The following is a 19778-nucleotide window of genomic DNA, read 5'->3' as shown; positions in this document are numbered from 1 at the left end:
GGCGAGTAGGTAACAGTAGGGGTAAAGCCATTGTGTATTTGGGTTTCACAATCTCGATGTGCAGCAAACTGTCAGACATTTCCCTCCCCCTGAGGCTTTGATATGGGGGTCCTATTGCACATTAGGCACCCGAAGTCTCATCATTGATACATTCAGCCTTTCAGTTACTTAGAGAAAAATCTAATCCAGAGAAATCAAACGTAAACACAGGAGAATGCCTATGGAGTTCTCGCTACACTACAGCGAGGGCTGCGTCTATAAACTAACAGCGAAGCAAAGGACTCCTCCAATCTTTGGGGTTCACAGGGATGATCATGGGGTTCTGGGTGCCTTTTTTCTCCCTGGACTTCAGTTTGTAAGCATATCTTCGATCACATTTGGTTCAGTAGTAGATTACAGTACGTCGGGTTGATCGCTGTCTTTGTAACGTGGCCGCAGAAGGCAGAAGAAATGAGTTTTGACCGTCTCGCTTTCCATAAACGAGTCCCAAGGATCTCGAGATTGGCTTTCCTGCGAATGAATTGTAATATCCGCTCAGAAGACACTACGAGGGCAGCTGTAAAACATCTATATCAGATCTATGGCCGCAGATTAATGTGAGCCGTCGGTATATTGCTGGGGATCGTATTCTGTGCTTCGCTGAAAAGCCTTCGGCACCAGGATGAAGAACGTGTCCTTGGATTCCATGGGAAGACATCTTAGCTTTGAGTGACACTTAGTTATATCCGCATTACAAGTTCGTTCAGATGGGGGGATTTCCGGTCTTGTCACCCCCCCCGGGTATTTATTATCGCATTCACAAGTTGTTGGTCTCCAGACCTTGGTTGGTGTAGGAGAACTGACTTTTGGTTCCATTTCCTGACGCCTGAGGAGGAGAAGAACGGGGTAATTAGGACAGAGAACATACACATGCTGATGGAGGCAAGGGTAATTACGAGAATAGAGGTGGTATGATGGTGGAGACGGGGTAGTTGGGAGAATAGAGGTGGTATGGTGGTGGAGGCAGGGGGTAGTTGGGAGAATAGAGGTGGTATGGTGGTGGAGGCAGGGGGTAGTTGGGAGAATAGAGGTGGTATGATGTGGAGACAGGGAGTAGTTAGGAGAGTAGAGATGGTATGGTGGTGGAGGCAGGGGGTAGTTAGGAGAGTATAGGTGGTATGATGGTGGAGACGGGGTAGTTGGAAGAATAGAGGTGGTATGGTGGTGGAGGCAGGGGGTAGTTAGGAGAGTAGAGGTGGTATGATGTGGAGACGGGGGTAGTTAGGAGAGTAGAGGTGATATGATGTGGAGGCAGGGGGTAGTTGGTAGAGTAGAGGTGGTATGGTGGTGGAGGCAGGGAGTAGTTAGGAGAGTAGAGGTGGTATGATGTGGAGGCAGGGGGTAGTTGGGAGAATAGAGGTGGTATGATGTGGAGGCAGGGAGTAGTTAGGAGAGTAGAGGTGGTATGATGTGGAGGCAGGGGGTAGTTGGGAGAATAGAGGTGGTATGATGTGGAGGCAGGGAGTAGTTAGGAGAGTAGAGGTGGTATGATGTGGAGGCAGGGGGGTAGTTAGGAGAGTAGAGGTGGTATGATGTGGAGGCAGGGGGGTAGTTAGGAGAGTAGAGGTGGTATGATGTGGAGACGGGGGTAGTTAGGAGAGTAGAGGTGGTATGATGGTGGAGACGGGGTAGTTGGGAGAATAGAGGTGGTATGGTGGTGGAGGCAGGGGGTAGTTAGGAGAGTAGAGGTGGTATGATGTGGAGACAGGGGGGTAGTTAGGAGAGTAGAGGTGGTATGATGTGGAGGCAGGGGGTAGTTGGTAGAGTAGAGGTGGTATGGTGGTGGAGGCAGGGAGTAGTTAGGAGAGTAGAGGTGGTATGATGTGGAGGCAGGGGGGTAGTTAGGAGAGTTGAGGTGGTATGATGGTGGAGTTAGGGGGTAGTTGGGAGAACGGAGGGGGCATGTTTGTTTCATTGTCTCAGTTACAGCCGTCTGCATAGAGTCCGCTCATTAACCCCTTCCGCAGGTCACTTGGCAGGTAATGCGGGAGCGCAGCGCGTTCCGCCAGTCACATGGAAACGACCGATTCTGCATTCTTTAGAGCGGAAACTTTCAGGCCGCGATACGTCAGACTTCAGAGCTCTAGAAATAATTCTCTGCAGTATTTATCATTTGTCGCTTTGATGCCGGCATAATGGAAGGAACCTCTTTTGCGTCTTTTTGCTTTCAAGGTCATAAGGTTAATGTTTAACCTCGGGCAGTGGGGGAATGTGTGCTTGCGCAGGTTCAGCCATAACCACCTTCTGTGCTGTATAAAGTGTAAACAGCCAGCTCCGGGTTATAATCGAGAGGTGTCCTGCTCTGCCAATACTCAGTTTACCGAGCGCAGGTCTAGGTGTCCTGCGAGGAGGAACAACGGTCTCTGAAGTATTTATATGGTTATCCCCCGAGCCTCTGCCGGGGCATTGAACGAGAGACACCCCCTGCTAAGAAGTGACACCACAGACCCCCGAAGCGGTGGGGTAAATGCACCTACGTGGTGTGTGTGAATGTGCTCAGCGCGGTGACAGCATATGGGAGCAGAGACATGCCTCAACATACACGATCACTCAAAAGACAGCCGATGTGACACGCCGCGCTGAACAGGACGAGTGGATGACCCTGCGCGGGTCCTGCGCGATGCAGCTGCTTTTACTCTCACTGGAGCTGGCTGTAGTTTTGCTTCACAGAATAACAGTCCGAGTTCTGATTAATAAATACAAATTAAATGTGGACCTCCCCAGACAGGGTCACCTTGAATGGGCCATTAAGCTGCAGGCCGGGCCATTTAATATGGAAATCTGACCACCTGCTGGAGCAGGACACAACCCAGGGGCAAACGCAAACGCACAGGTGGGGAGGGTAGAAGGTCATTCAGGGGCACATGAAGGCGAGAATTGGTGAGACATTAAACTGGTTTATGCATCTCACCGCTGCCTTTTGAGATGTTACCCCAGCCTCCATGAAAAGGACTGGGGTGGTAGGAGTGAAGTGGCGCTCCCCGCGGCGTTGGACTGCCTTCATGTCAGGAGTATACGTTTACCGCCGTGTAATAAAAATGCTGCTGCCCGTGAGAATGAGCCGTGTCCGCAGGTGAAGGCTGGACGGATGGGGCCACAGCCGCAGGAAAATATGAACTATCAGGTTATTGTTTGGAAAGAGCTGGGAGTCTGTTGTGTAAACACCTCGCTGCGTCTGGAATTATAATTTATGTGCCCGTGTAGTCTATGAGCTGTCCTTTTTATAACATTATTTTTAGATATCCACACCTGAAAATAACGTTAACGGGACACCCGCCATCAAACTCCCCTGCCAGCAGCACTTGGAGTACAGTCTGACTGCGAGGATATATATGTTACAGCATCTCCCGGCCACGCTGGAGCAAGTATTTCAGGTGACCCGTCATATAAGTGATACCGTATGGCAGACCAGCCCCGTCTAACTCCCCTCCAAGGTGTTTAAACGACATCTTCCCTGATCGGCTGCAAATAACAGTAGGTGCAGTTTGGAACCAGCAGGACCTGTTTCCGGCCAGCGTGACTTTGTGCCGTTACTAAAATACCTTGCACGGTGCTTACTGTACACAGCACTTTTTATAATGTCAGTGTCCTGGAAGGCGCGCATCCACAAAGATGGTAGAACGGCAGGATGAAACCTATTGGAATACGGTATTGGAAGCCATGGCTCCTGGAGGTTGAGTCTGATGAACACAGTTTGCGATAAAATGGTGGCGTTCCTCCCTTCTCTATGTTCTTACCTCATTGTGTGGACCTTGCTTGTTTGGGGCAATGTAGCGTCCATGAGTTTGATAGGAGGTATAGTCATTCATGGAGTGGTACGAGCCCCGTGTTGTGAAGACATCCATGTAACCACGGTTTCTCCGACGGCACATCATGGTTGCCTAAGGGCAAAGAAGAATAAAGAGTAAAAAGCACAGAAAATGAATAATATAAGGGCTTCACACGAGCAAAGAGGACTTCGACCCACTTACCATGACAATGATGAAAATGATGGCCAGGAGAACAATGACAGACATCAAGACTAGAAGTGCTATTCCCCACCCAGGTACAGTTGCAGTGGCAGATGTTATCGGTGAATTGCTAGCTACAAAAGAGAAACAAAGTCATTTCAGTCACAAGTTCTTTCACGTAAATCTGGTCCAGGGCAGGGGTTCCGCCTCATACCCAGGATCGAGAAGGACTGCTTAGAACCATGGCTGGAGTGGACTGTATCACTTCGCAGGAGATTCCCGGTCAGTGGCCTGTTTCTTTGTTCTTAACGCTCCCAGTCATGGTTATGGAACCACCCCAGCAAGTGTCAGGAAGGACTGTACTAATATCAGCCTCGTGGCCAATTACTGAACTGTGCGGTGGCCAGAGAGTGCCAAGCGGGCTAACAGACGCTAGTAATACTCGGAGTATGTTGGCGGACAGTTATACCATTGTGATCTAAGAGTACTTTCTGCGTGTGCACAGCTTAACCGCGACTGCCCCGGAAACACGTTTATCTTCGTACCTTTCGCCTCTGTTACTTTCAGTCCATTGATGACATTGTTATTTTCAGATAGTTTAGCGGTTATAGCGTGCTGCACCTCGGATGGTGTTTGCTGCTCAGCGAAGAGGAGTTTGGTATCAGCAATCACAGATCCTTGTCTGCAAAGAAGACCATAGAGCTATTGGTACGAGAGGGTGGAGGTGAACAAACATAATCCGAATTCAAAAGGCTGTAGTAACGTGTGTTAGGATCCTCTCTCAGAAGAAATTATGCTGACCTCCACAGTTGGTTTAAATCAAGCAAGTTCACCTCAACCACTCAACCTTTTTACTGGAGTCGCCTTGAGTTGAACTTGTCTGTTTACAGAAAGTCAAATGGAGCAAAGTCCAACTCGACAAAATCACCTGATACCTCAGGTAGAGGCGAAGTGACCAACACCTGAAATGCTTGTTCCATTGTGCCTGCAGCACTCAACATAGGGCAGCTCGACACAACTCAATACCAGACATGATGCAACAACACTCAACAGAACTCAGCAGCGGCAATCTTATCAGAACTCAGCAGCACTTAGAACCCAGCCACACTTAATTTAATGAAACTCAGCAGCACCCAGAAATCAGCAGCGTGCGATGTAACCACTCATCAGCACACAAAATTCAACCACACTCAACAGGACCCAGCAACATACAACCAAACTCAGACACACTCAACAGAACTCAGACACACTCAGAACTCAGCAGTACACAACTTCTCAGAACTCAGCAGCACTCGACTTTTAGTTGGCGCCTGTCAAAATAACTCTGTTGTCAACCTGTACCTGGATTCCATCTACTGAATGTGCCCACCTTGGTAAATGCTCTTACTAAAGGCATGGCTTCCGCAAAATATTCTTTCACAAATATGAAATCTGCGTGTTGTATTTCGCATTCTCTTCGTGAAATGGGGAGAGAGCAGGAGACTCACCGGAATAGCAGGATCACCACTCCCTGGTAAATGTTTCGGGTCCCACAGGTGCTGCAATTAAACACTTGGTCAAACTGCAAGAGAAAAGAGGCTGGTGGTGAGACAGATGTCTCGGTGATGGAGGGCAGTGGTGGCTGCAGTGAGGCCGCTTACCATGACTTTAATCTGTTCCACAAGATTCTTGAACTCAGGCGAGTTGGCATCGGTGAGATACGTGCTGTAATCCTTGTTGGAGATGTGGATCTCTACATACGTTATAAAGACAGGTGGGGTGGAGAGTGACGTATTGGAGGGAGATCGGGTGGCTGTTGTGGGATCACTACTAATGCTAGGGGGTTTGCTAGTAATTGTGCCTGGAGACTGAGTGGTACTGTTAGTATGGGGAGTACTGTTGGTGTCTGGAGACTGAGTGGTACTGTTAGTATGGGGAGTACTGTTGGTGTCAGGAGACTGAGTGGCACTGTTAGTATGGGGAGTACTGTTGGTGCCTGGAGACTGAGTGGTACTGTTAGTAACGGGAGTACTGTTGGTGTCTGGAGACTGAGTGGTACTGTTAATAACGGGAGTACTGTTGGTGTCAGGAGACTGAGTGGTACTGTTAGTATGGGGAGTACTGTTGGTGTCAGGAGACTGAGTGGTACTGTTAGTAACGGGAGTACTTCCAGTGTCAGGAGACTGAGTGGTACTGTTACTAACGGGAGTACTTCCAGTGTCAGGAGACTGAGTGGTACTGTTACCAATGGGAGTACTTCCAGTGTCAGGAGACTGAGTGGTACTGTTACCAATGGGAGTACTTCCAGTGTCAGGAGACTGAGTGGTACTGTTAGTAACGGGAGTACTGTTGGTGTCAGGAGACTGAGTGGTACTGTTACTAATGGGAGTACTTCCAGTGTCAGGAGACTGAGTGGTACTGTTAGTAACGGGAGTACTTCCAGAGTCAGGAGACTGAGTGGTACTGTTAGTAACGGGAGTACTTCCAGTGTCAGGAGACTGAGTGGTACTGTTACTAATGGGAGTACTTCCAGTGTCAGGAGACTGAGTGGTACTGTTAGTAACGGGAGTACTTCCAGAGTCAGGAGACTGAGTGGTACTGTTAGTAACGGGAGTACTTCCAGTGTCAGGAGACTGAGTGGTACTGTTAGTAACAGGAGTACTTCCAGTGTCAGGAGACTGAGTGGTACTGTTAGTAACGGGAGTACTGTTGGTGTCAGGAGACTGAGTGGTACTGTTACTAATGGGAGTACTTCCAGTGTCAGGAGACTGAGTGGTACTGTTAGTAACAGGAGTACTTCCAGTGTCAGGAGACTGAGTGGTACTGTTAGTAACGGGAGTACTGTTGGTGTCTGGAGACTGAGTGGTACTGTTACTAACGGGAGTACTGTTGGTGTCAGGAGACTGAGTGGTACTGTTACTAACGGGAGTACTGTTGGTGTCTGGAGACTGAGTGGTACTGTTACTAACGGGAGTACTGTTGGTGTCTGGAGACTGAGTGGTACTGTTACTAACGGGAGTACTGTTGGTGTCAGGAGACTGAGTGGTACTGTTACTAACGGGAGTACTGTTGGTGTCTGGAGACTGAGTGGTACTGTTAGTAACGGGAGTACTGTTGGTGTCAGGAGACTGAGTGGTACTGTTAGTAACAGGAGTACTTCCAGTGTCAGAAGACTGAGTGGTACTGTTACTAACGGGAGTACTTCCAGTGTCAGGAGACTGAGTGGTACTGTTAGTAACGGGAGTACTTCCAGTGTCAGAAGACTGAGTGGTACTGTTACTAACGGGAGTACTTCCAGTGTCAGGAGACTGAGTGGTACTGTTAGTAACGGGAGTACTGTTGGTGTCAGGAGACTGAGTGGTACTGTTACTAACGGGAGTACTTCCAGTGTCAGGAGACTGCGGGGTACTGTTACTAACGGGAGTTGTGCTGTTCATCGTTCCCGTGGTAACGGCGCTGTCATTGACTGGTGAGGTGTTAGGAGTGGTGGTTGCAGGAATGGCAGAGGATTGGTTAGTGGGACCTGACGTTGCCGTGGATTCCATGATACCGGTTGTTGATGTATTTGTCTCTTCAGATCTTGCCTCTGAAATAAATCCAAAACATGTTTCTCTGATCACCGGTGATAACATGCGCCGCGCAGGATTTCACGTGAGCCTGCGGTGCTGCACAGCGGGGTTATTGGTACAAATAGTGTTTCTGATGCAAATCTCAGACAGTCGTAGGTTTCTGGTGATTGGGCTTTTCGATTCCTCTATATACAGTCATCTCCCAGTTCCTGTATAGTAACCATCCACCCTCTATATACAGTCATCTCCCACTCCCTGTATAGTAACCATCCACCCCTCTATATACAGTCATCTCCCATTCCCTGTATAGTAACCATCCACCCCTCTATATACAGTCATCTCCCATTCCCTGTATAGTAACCATCCACCCCTCTATATACAGTCATCTCCCATTCCCTGTATAGTAACCATCCACCCCTCTATATACAGTCATCTCCCATTCCCTGTATAGTAACCATCCACCCCGCTATATACAGTCATCTCCCATTCCCTGTATAGTAACCATCCACCCCGCTATATACAGTCATCTCCCATTCCCTGTATAGTAACCATCCACCCCTCTATATACAGTCATCTCCCACTCCCTGTATAGTAACCATCCACCCCTCTATATACAGTCATCTCCCAGTCCCTGTATAGTAACCATCCACCCCGCTATATACAGTCATCTCCCATTCCCTGTATAGTAACCATCCACCCCTCTATATACAGTCATCTCCCATTCCCTGTATAGTAACCATCCACCCCGCTATATACAGTCATCTCCCATTCCCTGTATAGTAACCATCCACCCCTCTATATACAGTCATCTCCCATTCCCTGTATAGTAACCATCCACCTCTCTATATACAGTCATCTCCCAGTCCCTGTATAGTAACCATCCACCACTCTATATACAGTCATCTCCCAGTCCCTGTATAGTAACCATCCACCCCTCTATATACAGTCATCTCCCAGTCCCTGTATAGTAACCATCCACCCCGCTATATACAGTCATCTCCCATTCCCTGTATAGTAACCATCCACCCCTCTATATACAGTCATCTCCCATTCCCTGTATAGTAACCATCCACCCCGCTATATACAGTCATCTCCCATTCCCTGTATAGTAACCATCCACCCCTCTATATACAGTCATCTCCCATTCCCTGTATAGTAACCATCCACCTCTCTATATACAGTCATCTCCCAGTCCCTGTATAGTAACCATCCACCCCTCTATACACAGTCATCTCCCACTCCCTGTATAGTAACCATCCACCCCTCTATATACAGTCATCTCCCATTCCCTGTATAGTAACCATCCACCCCTCTATATACAGTCATCTCCCACTCCCTGTATAGTAACCATCCACCCCTCTATATACAGTCATCTCCCAGTCCCTGTATAGTAACCATCCACCCCTCTATATACAGTCATCTCCCATTCCCTGTATAGTAACCATCCACCCCTCTATATACAGTCATCTCCCAGTTCCTGTATAGTAACCATCCACCCCTCTATATACAGTCATCTCCCATTCCCTGTATAGTAACCATCCACCCCTCTATATACAGTCATCTCCCAGTTCCTGTATAGTAACCATCCACCCCTCTATATACAGTCATCTCCCATTCCCTGTATAGTAACCATCCACCCCTCTATATACAGTCATCTCCCATTCCCTGTATAGTAACCATCCACCCCTCTATATACAGTCATCTCCCAGTTCCTGTATAGTAACCATCCACCCCTCTATATACAGTCATCTCCCAGTTCCTGTATAGTAGCCATCCACCCCTCTATATACAGTCATCTCCCAGTCCCTGTATAGTAACCATCCACCCCTCTATATACAGTCATCTCCCATTCCCTGTATAGTAACCATCCACCCCTCTATATACAGTCATCTCCCAGTTCCTGTATAGTAACCATCCACCCCTCTATATACAGTCATCTCCCATTCCCTGTATAGTAACCATCCACCCCTCTATATACAGTCATCTCCCACTCCCTGTATAGTAACCATCCACCCCGCTATATACAGTCATCTCCCAGTCCCTGTATAGTAACCATCCACCCCTCTATATACAGTCATCTCCCATTCCCTGTATAGTAACCATCCACCCCTCTATATACAGTCATCTCCCAGTTCCTGTATAGTAACCATCCACCCCTCTATATACAGTCATCTCCCATTCCCTGTATAGTAACCATCCACCCCTCTATATACAGTCATCTCCCATTCCCTGTATAGTAACCATCCACCCCTCTATATACAGTCATCTCCCAGTTCCTGTATAGTAACCATCCACCCCTCTATATACAGTCATCTCCCAGTTCCTGTATAGTAGCCATCCACCCCTCTATATACAGTCATCTCCCAGTCCCTGTATAGTAACCATCCACCCCTCTATATACAGTCATCTCCCACTCCCTGTATAGTACCCATCCACCCCTCTATATACAGATGGCTTGCATGTTGTGTATGAGTAGTATCTTCTCGCATTGAGGTGTCCAGTCGTGGCAGGTTATTCGGACCCCATATCCCGGCCTTCCGCTGCTAATACCCCCGACAGACAGGAGTTACCTCACGCTGTGTGTGGCTACCAGATCTGTACATGGCCTGTCTGTGGATTTACTAAGGCATTTGACCCATATTCTATCTGTGTGACCATCGCCCGGCATCGGAGGGCTGGTCGCGCACGTTTAGCGATCTCCGAAGCGGGCGGGAGGCAGCCAGAGCCGCTGTTTGTGTTGTAATGCCACATGCAAATCCGCCACAGCTACCTGCCGGCTCGCACGGGTCCGACGGCAACGGGGGAGAAAAGAGGAGCAGAGCGGGACAGGACGTCATGATAAAGGCAGGGGCTAGAAACACCGATGGTGTAATAATAGCGAAGGAAAGCGAGGTATCTCAGCTCGGAGCGCTCACTCAGCCTCAACACTTCGGCCGCCTCTAAACCTCCTTCGCCCTTCAACATTATTTAAACGTTTAGCCGTGCCCCCCCCCGGGCCTCGGTTACTAATCAGCCTCGGCGAGCCTCTATTTCCCGCACCATCCGTGAGCCTGGGTTTTCCGTAATCCGTTAACCTCTGTTACCCTTTCCCGAGGCCGCGTTACACGTAAACCTGCGCGAGCCTCCATTTCCTGTGCCTCCGGTACACATAACCTTCCCAAATTCCATGAATTTCTCACCACGGGACAATAGAGAAGGGGGTCTGATTGCTTCTCTGTTTGAGTTTCAGGTAAATAAAGAAGGGCAATGATAGAGGGGGGGAGCTGGAGAGATTAGAAGGGAGAAAGAGAGGGGGTGGGACGCAGAGACTGCAAGCACTTCGAGACAGGTACTAATAAAAAGAGATGGAAAAAGAAACAGGCAGGGAATGGAGCGAGAAAAACCTGGAAAGGGACGGATAGCGGGGCAGGTAAAGCCAGAGACCATTAAAGAAACTATTCCAGAGACATAAAACAGAAAAGTATTGAGTGACAGGAGAGATGCACGGACAACTCGAGACAAACCGAATCAAGAGACAGAGACAGAAAGATGAAGAAGCCAAGCGAAGAGAGCGGAAGAGGCAGCTTCGGGAGAAGCTCATTCTCATTTCTAAGTCAAGCGAGAAACGGTGCATAAGAGACAGTCTTATTTCTCATAAAACAACATATGTGAGACAGACAAAATCCAAGTGAGATCCAGCCAAGAAGTATTGGGCACCAAATACCCAGCCTCTGGGGGCTGGAATACACAACTGCCCCTCTCCAAGGGCATAATGCCCAGTGACAGTCGCGCGTAGCAGGTCACAAAACCATTCCACTTACTTATGGCGAAAGAAGCGCAGACGAGCAGCAGCAGCAGCAGTCTCATATTGTCGGACGCCAGTTTCATTCTGTGGAGGGGACAGGTGGCTTCTCTCCGTGCCGTTACCTGCTTTCTCGTCTCCAGAAGTGAGGAGCTCCTCCCTGCTCCTACCTCCCTTAAAGCAGCCCAGCACCTGAGGGCAGGTGGATCCTCCCTCGCTGGCCACGGCCACAGCCCAGAGCCCAGCTCTCACTGAGCAAACGTACCCTCCAGGCTGCACCTCGACACCCTACCCAGCAGAAATGTGCGGGTCAGAGCCTGAGCCGGGGCCAAAAATCTGTGTCATGCCCCCCCAGGCCTTCATCTCCTCCTGCCCCGTCCTAGACTGAGAACCACAGATGCAAATCCACAGAACACACGCCATTCACAGAACATTTGTTTTCGCTGCGGCCTCAGTCACCGCTGACTTATTGATCCGGGGAAAAGCAAACAAAGGATCCATGCTGCTCATTGTTCCGCACTGTGACAGCCGGTGCCATCCTGTCTTCTAATAACAGGTGATCAGTTATAGGGATAGAGGAGTGGAGCAGGTGTCTGTCTGACCCGGCCGCAGGCACAGGACACGGCTAATAAAACCTAGAACATATACCTACTACTTATATACCGTGAGACAACATATACCTACTACTTATATACCGGGAGAGAGCATATACCTACTACTTATATACCGGGAGACAACATATACCTACTATTTATATACCAGGAGACAACATATACCTACTACTTATATACCGGGAGACAACATATACCTACTACTTATATACCGGGAGAGAACATATACCTACTACTTATATACCGGGAGACAACATATACTTACTACTTATATACCGCGAGACAACATATACCTACTACTTATATACCGGGAGAGAACATATACCTACTACTTATATACCGGGAGAGAACATATACCTACTACTTATATACCGGGAGAGAACATATACCTACTACTTATATACCGGGAGACAACATATACCTACTACTTATATACCGGGAGAGAACATATACCTACTACTTATATACCGGGAGACAACATATACCTACTACTTATATACCGGGAGAGAACATATACCTACTACTTATATACCGGGAGACAACATATACCTACTACTTATATACCGGGAGAGAACATATACCTACTACTTATATACCGGGAGAGAACATATACCTACTACTTATATACCGGGAGACAACATATACCTACTACTTATATACCGGGAGACAACATATACCTACTACTTATATACCGGGAGAGAACATATACCTACTACTTATATACCAGGAGAACATATACCTACTACTTATATACCAGGAGAGAACATATACCTACTACTTATATACCGGGAGAGAACATATACCTACTACTTATATACCGGGAGACAACATATACCTACTACTTATATACCGGGAGACAACATATACCTACTACTTATATACCGGGAGAGAGCATATACCTACTACTTATATACCGGGAGACAACATATACCTACTACTTATATACCGGGAGAGAACATATACCTACTACTTATATACCGGGAGAGAACATATACCTACTACTTATATACCGGGAGACAACATATACCTACTACTTATATACCGGGAGACAACATATACCTACTACTTATATACCGGGAGACAACATATACCTACTACTTATATACCGGGAGAGAACATATACCTACTACTTATATACCAGGAGAACATATACCTACTACTTATATACCAGGAGAGAACATATACCTACTACTTATATACCGGGAGAGAACATATACCTACTACTTATATACCGGGAGACAACATATACCTACTACTTATATACCGGGAGACAACATATACCTACTACTTATATACCGGGAGACAACATATACCTACTACTTATATACCGGGAGACAACATATACCTACTACTTATATACCAGGAGAACATATACCTACTACTTATATACCAGGAGAGAACATATACCTACTACTTATATACCGGGAGAGAACATATACCTACTACTTATATACCGGGAGAGAACATATACCTACTACTTATATACCGGGAGACAACATATACCTACTACTTATATACCGGGAGACAACATATACCTACTACTTATATACCGGGAGAGAACATATACCTACTACTTATATACCAGGAGAACATATACCTACTACTTATATACCAGGAGAGAACATATACCTACTACTTATATACCGGGAGAGAACATATACCTACTACTTATATACCGGGAGACAACATATACCTACTACTTATATACCGGGAGACAACATATACCTACTACTTATATACCGGGAGACAACATATACCTACTACTTATATACCGGGAGACAACATATACCTACTACTTATATACCGGGAGACAACATATACCTACTACTTATATACCGGGAGACAACATATACCTACTACTTATATACCGGGAGACAACATATACTTACTACTTATATACCGGGAGACAACATATACCTACTACTTATATACCGGGAGAGAACATATACCTACTACTTATATACCGGGAGAGAACATATACCTACTACTTATATACCGGGAGACAACATATACCTACTACTTATATACAGGGAGAGAACATATACCTACTACTTATATACCGGGAGAGAACATATACCTACTACTTATATACCGGGAGAGAACATATACCTACTACTTATATACCGGGAGAGAACATATACCTACTACTTATATACCGGGAGAGAACATATACCTACTACTTATATACCGGGAGACAACATATACCTACTACTTATATACCGGGAGACAACATATACCTACTACTTATATACCGGGAGACAACATATACCTACTACTTATATACCGGGAGAACATATACCTACTACTTATATACCGGGAGAGAACATATACCTACTACTTATATACCGGGAGACAACATATACCTACTACTTATATACCGGGAGAGAACATATACCTACTACTTATATACCGGGAGAGAACATATACCTACTACTTATATACCGGGAGAGAACATATACCTACTACTTATATACCGGGAGAGAACATATACCTACTACTTATATACCGGGAGAGAACATATACCTACTACTTATATACCAGGAGAACATATACCTACTACTTATATACCGGGAGAGAACTTATACCTACTACTTATATACCGGGAGACAACATATACCTACTACTTATATACCGGGAGACAACATATACCTACTACTTATATACCGGGAGAGAACATATACTTACTACTTATATACCGCGAGACAACATATACCTACTACTTATATACCGGGAGAGAACATATACCTACTACTTATATACCGGGAGAGAACCTATACCTACTACTTATATACCGGGAGAGAACATATACCTACTACTTATATACCGGGAGACAACATATACCTACTACTTATATACCGGGAGAGAGAACATATACCTACTACTTATATACCGGGAGACAACATATACCTACTACTTATATACCGGGAGACAACATATACCTACTACTTATATACCGGGAGAGAACATATACCTACTACTTATATACCGGGAGAGAACATATACCTACTACTTATATACCGGGAGAGAACATATACCTACTACTTATATACCGGGAGAGAACATATACCTACTACTTATATACCGGGAGAGAACATATACCTACTACTTATATACCAGGAGAGAACATATACCTACTACTTATATACCGAGAGAGAGCATATACCTACTACTTATATACCGGGAGAGAACCTATACCTACTACTTATATACCGGGAGAGAACATATACCTACTACTTATATACCGGGAGAGAACATATACCTACTACTTATATACCGGGAGAGAACATATACCTACTACTTATATACCGGGAGACAACATATACCTACTACTTATATACCGGGAGACAATATATATCTACTACTTATATACCGGGAGAGAACATATACCTACTATTTATATACCGGGAGAGAACATATACCTACTACTTATATACCGGGAGAGAACATATACCTACTACTTATATACCGGGAGACAACATATACCTACTACTTATATACCGGGAGAGAGAACATATACCTACTACTTATATACCGGGAGAGAACATATACCTACTACTTATATACCGGGAGACAACATATACCTACTACTTATATACAGGGAGAGAACATATACCTACTACTTATATACCGGGAGACAACATATACCTACTACTTATATACCGAGAGAGAACCTATACCTACTACTTATATACCGGGAGAGAACATATACCTACTACTTATATACCGGGAGAGAACATATACCTACTACTTATATACCAGGAGAGAACATATACCTACTACTTATATACCGGGAGACAACATATACCTACTACTTATATACCGGGAGACAACATATACCTACTACTTATATACCGGGAGAGAACATATACCTACTACTTATATACCGGGAGAGAACATATACCTACTACTTATATACCGGGAGAGAACATATACCTACTACTTATATACCAGGAGAGAACATATACCTACTACTTATATACCGGGAGACAACATATACCTACTACTTATATACCGGGAGAGAACATATACCTACTACTTATATACCGGGAGAGAACATATACCTACTACTTATATACCGGGAGAGAACATATACCTACTACTTATATACCGGGAGACAACATATACCTACTACTTATATACCGGGAGAGAACATATACCTACTACTTATATACCGGGAGAGAACATATACCTACTACTTATATACCGGGAGAGAACATATACCTACTACTTATATACAGGGAGAGAACATATACCTACTACTTATATACCGGGAGAGAACATATACTTACTACTTATATACCGGGAGAGAACATATACCTACTACTTATATACCGGGAGAGAACATATACCTACTACTTATATACCGGGAGAGAACATATACCTACTACTTATATACCGGGAGAGAACATATACCTACTACTTATATACAGGGAGAGAACATATACCTACTACTTATATACCAGGAGAGAACATATACCTACTACTTATATACCGGGAGAGAACATATACCTACTACTTATATACCGGGAGAGAACATATACCTACTACTTATATACCGGGAGAGAACATATACCTACTACTTATATACCGGGAGACAACATATACCTACTACTTATATACCGGGAGAGAACATATACCTACTACTTATATACAGGGAGAGAACATATACCTACTACTTATATACCGGGAGAGAACATATACTTACTACTTATATACCGGGAGAGAACATATACCTACTACTTATATACAGGGAGAGAACATATACCTACTACTTATATACCGGGAGAGAACATATACCTACTACTTATATACCGGGAGAGAACATATGCCTACTACTTATATACCGGGAGAGAACATATACCTACTACTTATATACAGGGAGAGAACATATACCTACTACTTATATACCGGGAGAGAACATATACCTACTACTTATATACCGGGAGAGAACATATACTTACTACTTATATACCGGGAGAGAACATATACCTACTACTTATATACCGGGAGAGAACATATATCTACTATTTATATACCGGGAGACAACATATACCTACTACTTATATACCGGGAGAGAACATATACCTACTACTTATATACCGGGAGACAACATATACCTACTACTTATATACCGCGAGACAACATATACCTACTACTTATATACCGGGAGAGAACATATACCTACTACTTATATACCGGGAGAGAACCTATACCTACTACTTATATACCGGGAGAGAGAACATATACCTACTACTTATATACCGGGAGACAACATATACCTACTACTTATATACCGGGAGAGAACATATACCTACTACTTATCTACCGGGAGACAACATATACCTACTACTTATATACCGGGAGACAACATATATCTACTATTTATATACCGGGAGAGAACATATACCTACTACTTATATACCGGGAGAGAACATATACCTACTACTTATATACCGGGAGACAACATATACCTACTACTTATATACCGGGAGAGAACATATACCTACTACTTATATACCGGGAGACAACATATATCTACTATTTATATACCGGGAGAGAACATATACCTACTACTTATATACCGGGAGAGAACATATACCTACTACTTATCTACCGGGAGACAACATATACCTACTACTTATATACCGGGAGACAACATATATCTACTATTTATATACCGGGAGAGAACATATACCTACTACTTATATACCGGGAGAGAACATATACCTACTACTTATATACCGGGAGACAACATATACCTACTACTTATATACCGGGAGAGAGCATATACCTACTACTTATATACCGGGAGAGAACATATACCTACTACTTATATACCGGGAGACAACATATACCTACTACTTATATACCGGGAGAGAGGCGATATACCTACTATTTATATACCGGGAGAACGCGGGTGGCCGGGTGCGTCGCTGGAGAACACGCGGCACCGGGACGCATCCTTGGGGGCTGCACCTCGCAACTTACAGGACTCGGGGCCGGATGATACCACATGCGCAGCTTCAGAGGTCTAGTGGCGTCGGTGCCTCGACGGGGCAAAAGGGGGACCGGCACAGTATTAGACAGGTGGCCGTAATGTTAGGGCTGATGGGTGTAAAGCTCAGTTTTGATATACTGGAGATAGAGCTCAGTGTTTGTTTACTGGGGAGATTAGGGCTTTAAATACTAAGAAATTGACCATGCCTTTATGCTTTCAGGAGGTGATTATATACTGTCTACATACTGTGTTTATATATGCCGGGGGGGGGTTGGTGACCATATCCCCAGATCACTGTTATGTATTTACTCATAGAGAATGTACTCAATAAGTGTGGGCTTGGCGACTATGTTCCGTGGCATAGTGTGGAAAAGTAACTGTAAGAGTCAGTGTTTGTGAGTCAGGGAACGATTTATCTTTACAGATCAATAAAAGAAATACCACGAATAGTCCTTTGATGAGCTCAGTGTCCCTCCGGGTGGGTGGCGCGTGATATCGCTTCCCCGGGAAGCCTCTTCGCAGCGTTTTATAGCTTTATTACTGTTGCCAAACATCCTTATGACCATTGGCAATATATATTGTGCCATCAGAGTGACTGTCCCCGGGTGACATCACAGAACCGATAACCCACAATCCTTTACACCATGGCACAGAGATACCGGAAGACAAAGCTAATACCCCGCGCATGGTGACAGTATGTATACTAAGGCAGCCTTTCCCGAGCGTATCACACTGTATGGCTGCTTTATTGAAGCGGCAGTCCCACTGTGTGAATGGTATTTATGGGCTGAGGGCGCCCCATTCGCTGTAGACTTTGCGTTCGGAGGCACCTTTACATCTGCGATGCCCTCAGCTGCCTGCATTGATACAGATCTGTATTACTAGTTCAGCTTGTGCAGAACATACGTGTCGTGCAGAACGTCCCGGATAAATGTTTGTTGTGAAATCACTTCCATTCGACTCAAATGCCCCGAAACTCATAGTTTTAAGGATCTGGATGAAACCAAAATGCTATCCAGAGACTCTAGCTAGCAAGTATAACACGGAACATGACCGGCTGACTGCTTAGGGCGCAGTACGGCACAGGCTCACACAGTAGCGGCTCTTTATCTTATGTATGTGGTTGCACAATATCAGGACTCACAGATTCCGGGGTGTTTGGGAGCCAGAATGTTATTTTTATGTCCTCACATTCTGCTCACAAGTCCCGAAATCAGTCAGTGCTCCCTGCTTGTACTCGCTTACTGCCTGCACTCCCCGACTGGCTGCTTGCACTCCCTGCCTGCACTGCCTGCTTACTTGCACTCACTGACTGCCTGAGTTTTTTTCCTGCTGTAAACCTTAATCAGTTGTTGGTCTCTTCTTAGATTCAAGAGCTATATGTCTCTACTACTGGAAGACTGTTCCATGTATCTAGCACCCTTTTGGTAAAGTAAAACGTCCTTACATTCCATCTAATGTGTGTCAGAGCGAGTCCATTCATCTAAAGCAAGGCACTGAACATTACTGGCCCGTTCAGTGTTATCTTTAAGGGCACTCTGGTTTTCATACTCGTTGTTTGTGGGCAGTGCAGACGCCCAGACGTGGGAACTACACATAGATGAGAGATCTCCCAATCCAACAGCTTGCCCTCTGTATCCCTCCGTCTCCAGATCTGGAGATCAACCCTTTATGGGGCATTAAGGGAGGGACCGTAGTAACCTGCGAACCGCTTCACCGGAGCCCTGCTGCCCCCTGCTGGATAAACGGGCAACTCACAAGCTTGGAGCTCTACGGAACATGAGCGTGACGACTCGGGCCTGTCAATATCTTTAGACCTTTTCAGTAAAGTGCGAGTTCACGTGGAAAAGT

General features: G+C 45.4%; 1 protein-coding gene across 1 annotated transcript; it reads right to left on the bottom strand.

Moving 5' to 3' along the window:
- Positions 1–636: 636 nt before the first annotated feature.
- MUC1 (mucin 1, cell surface associated) lies at positions 637–7513 on the bottom strand. Its single transcript, XM_053474337.1, has 6 exons — positions 5630–7513; positions 5477–5550; positions 4535–4671; positions 4011–4123; positions 3777–3920; positions 637–865 (listed from the first exon to the last, which is right to left on the bottom strand). Exons 1-6 carry the CDS (start codon positions 7511–7513, stop codon positions 797–799), a joined length of 2421 nt encoding a protein of 806 aa, XP_053330312.1. The 3' UTR covers positions 637–796.
- Positions 7514–19778: the final 12265 nt, after the last annotated feature.

Source organism: Spea bombifrons, chromosome 9 (assembly GCF_027358695.1).
Source record: "Spea bombifrons isolate aSpeBom1 chromosome 9, aSpeBom1.2.pri, whole genome shotgun sequence".
Taxonomy (NCBI): domain Eukaryota; kingdom Metazoa; phylum Chordata; class Amphibia; order Anura; family Pelobatidae; genus Spea; species Spea bombifrons.
The sequence above is the reverse complement of the archived record's forward strand: the minus strand, read 5'-3'. Positions and strand labels throughout refer to the sequence as shown.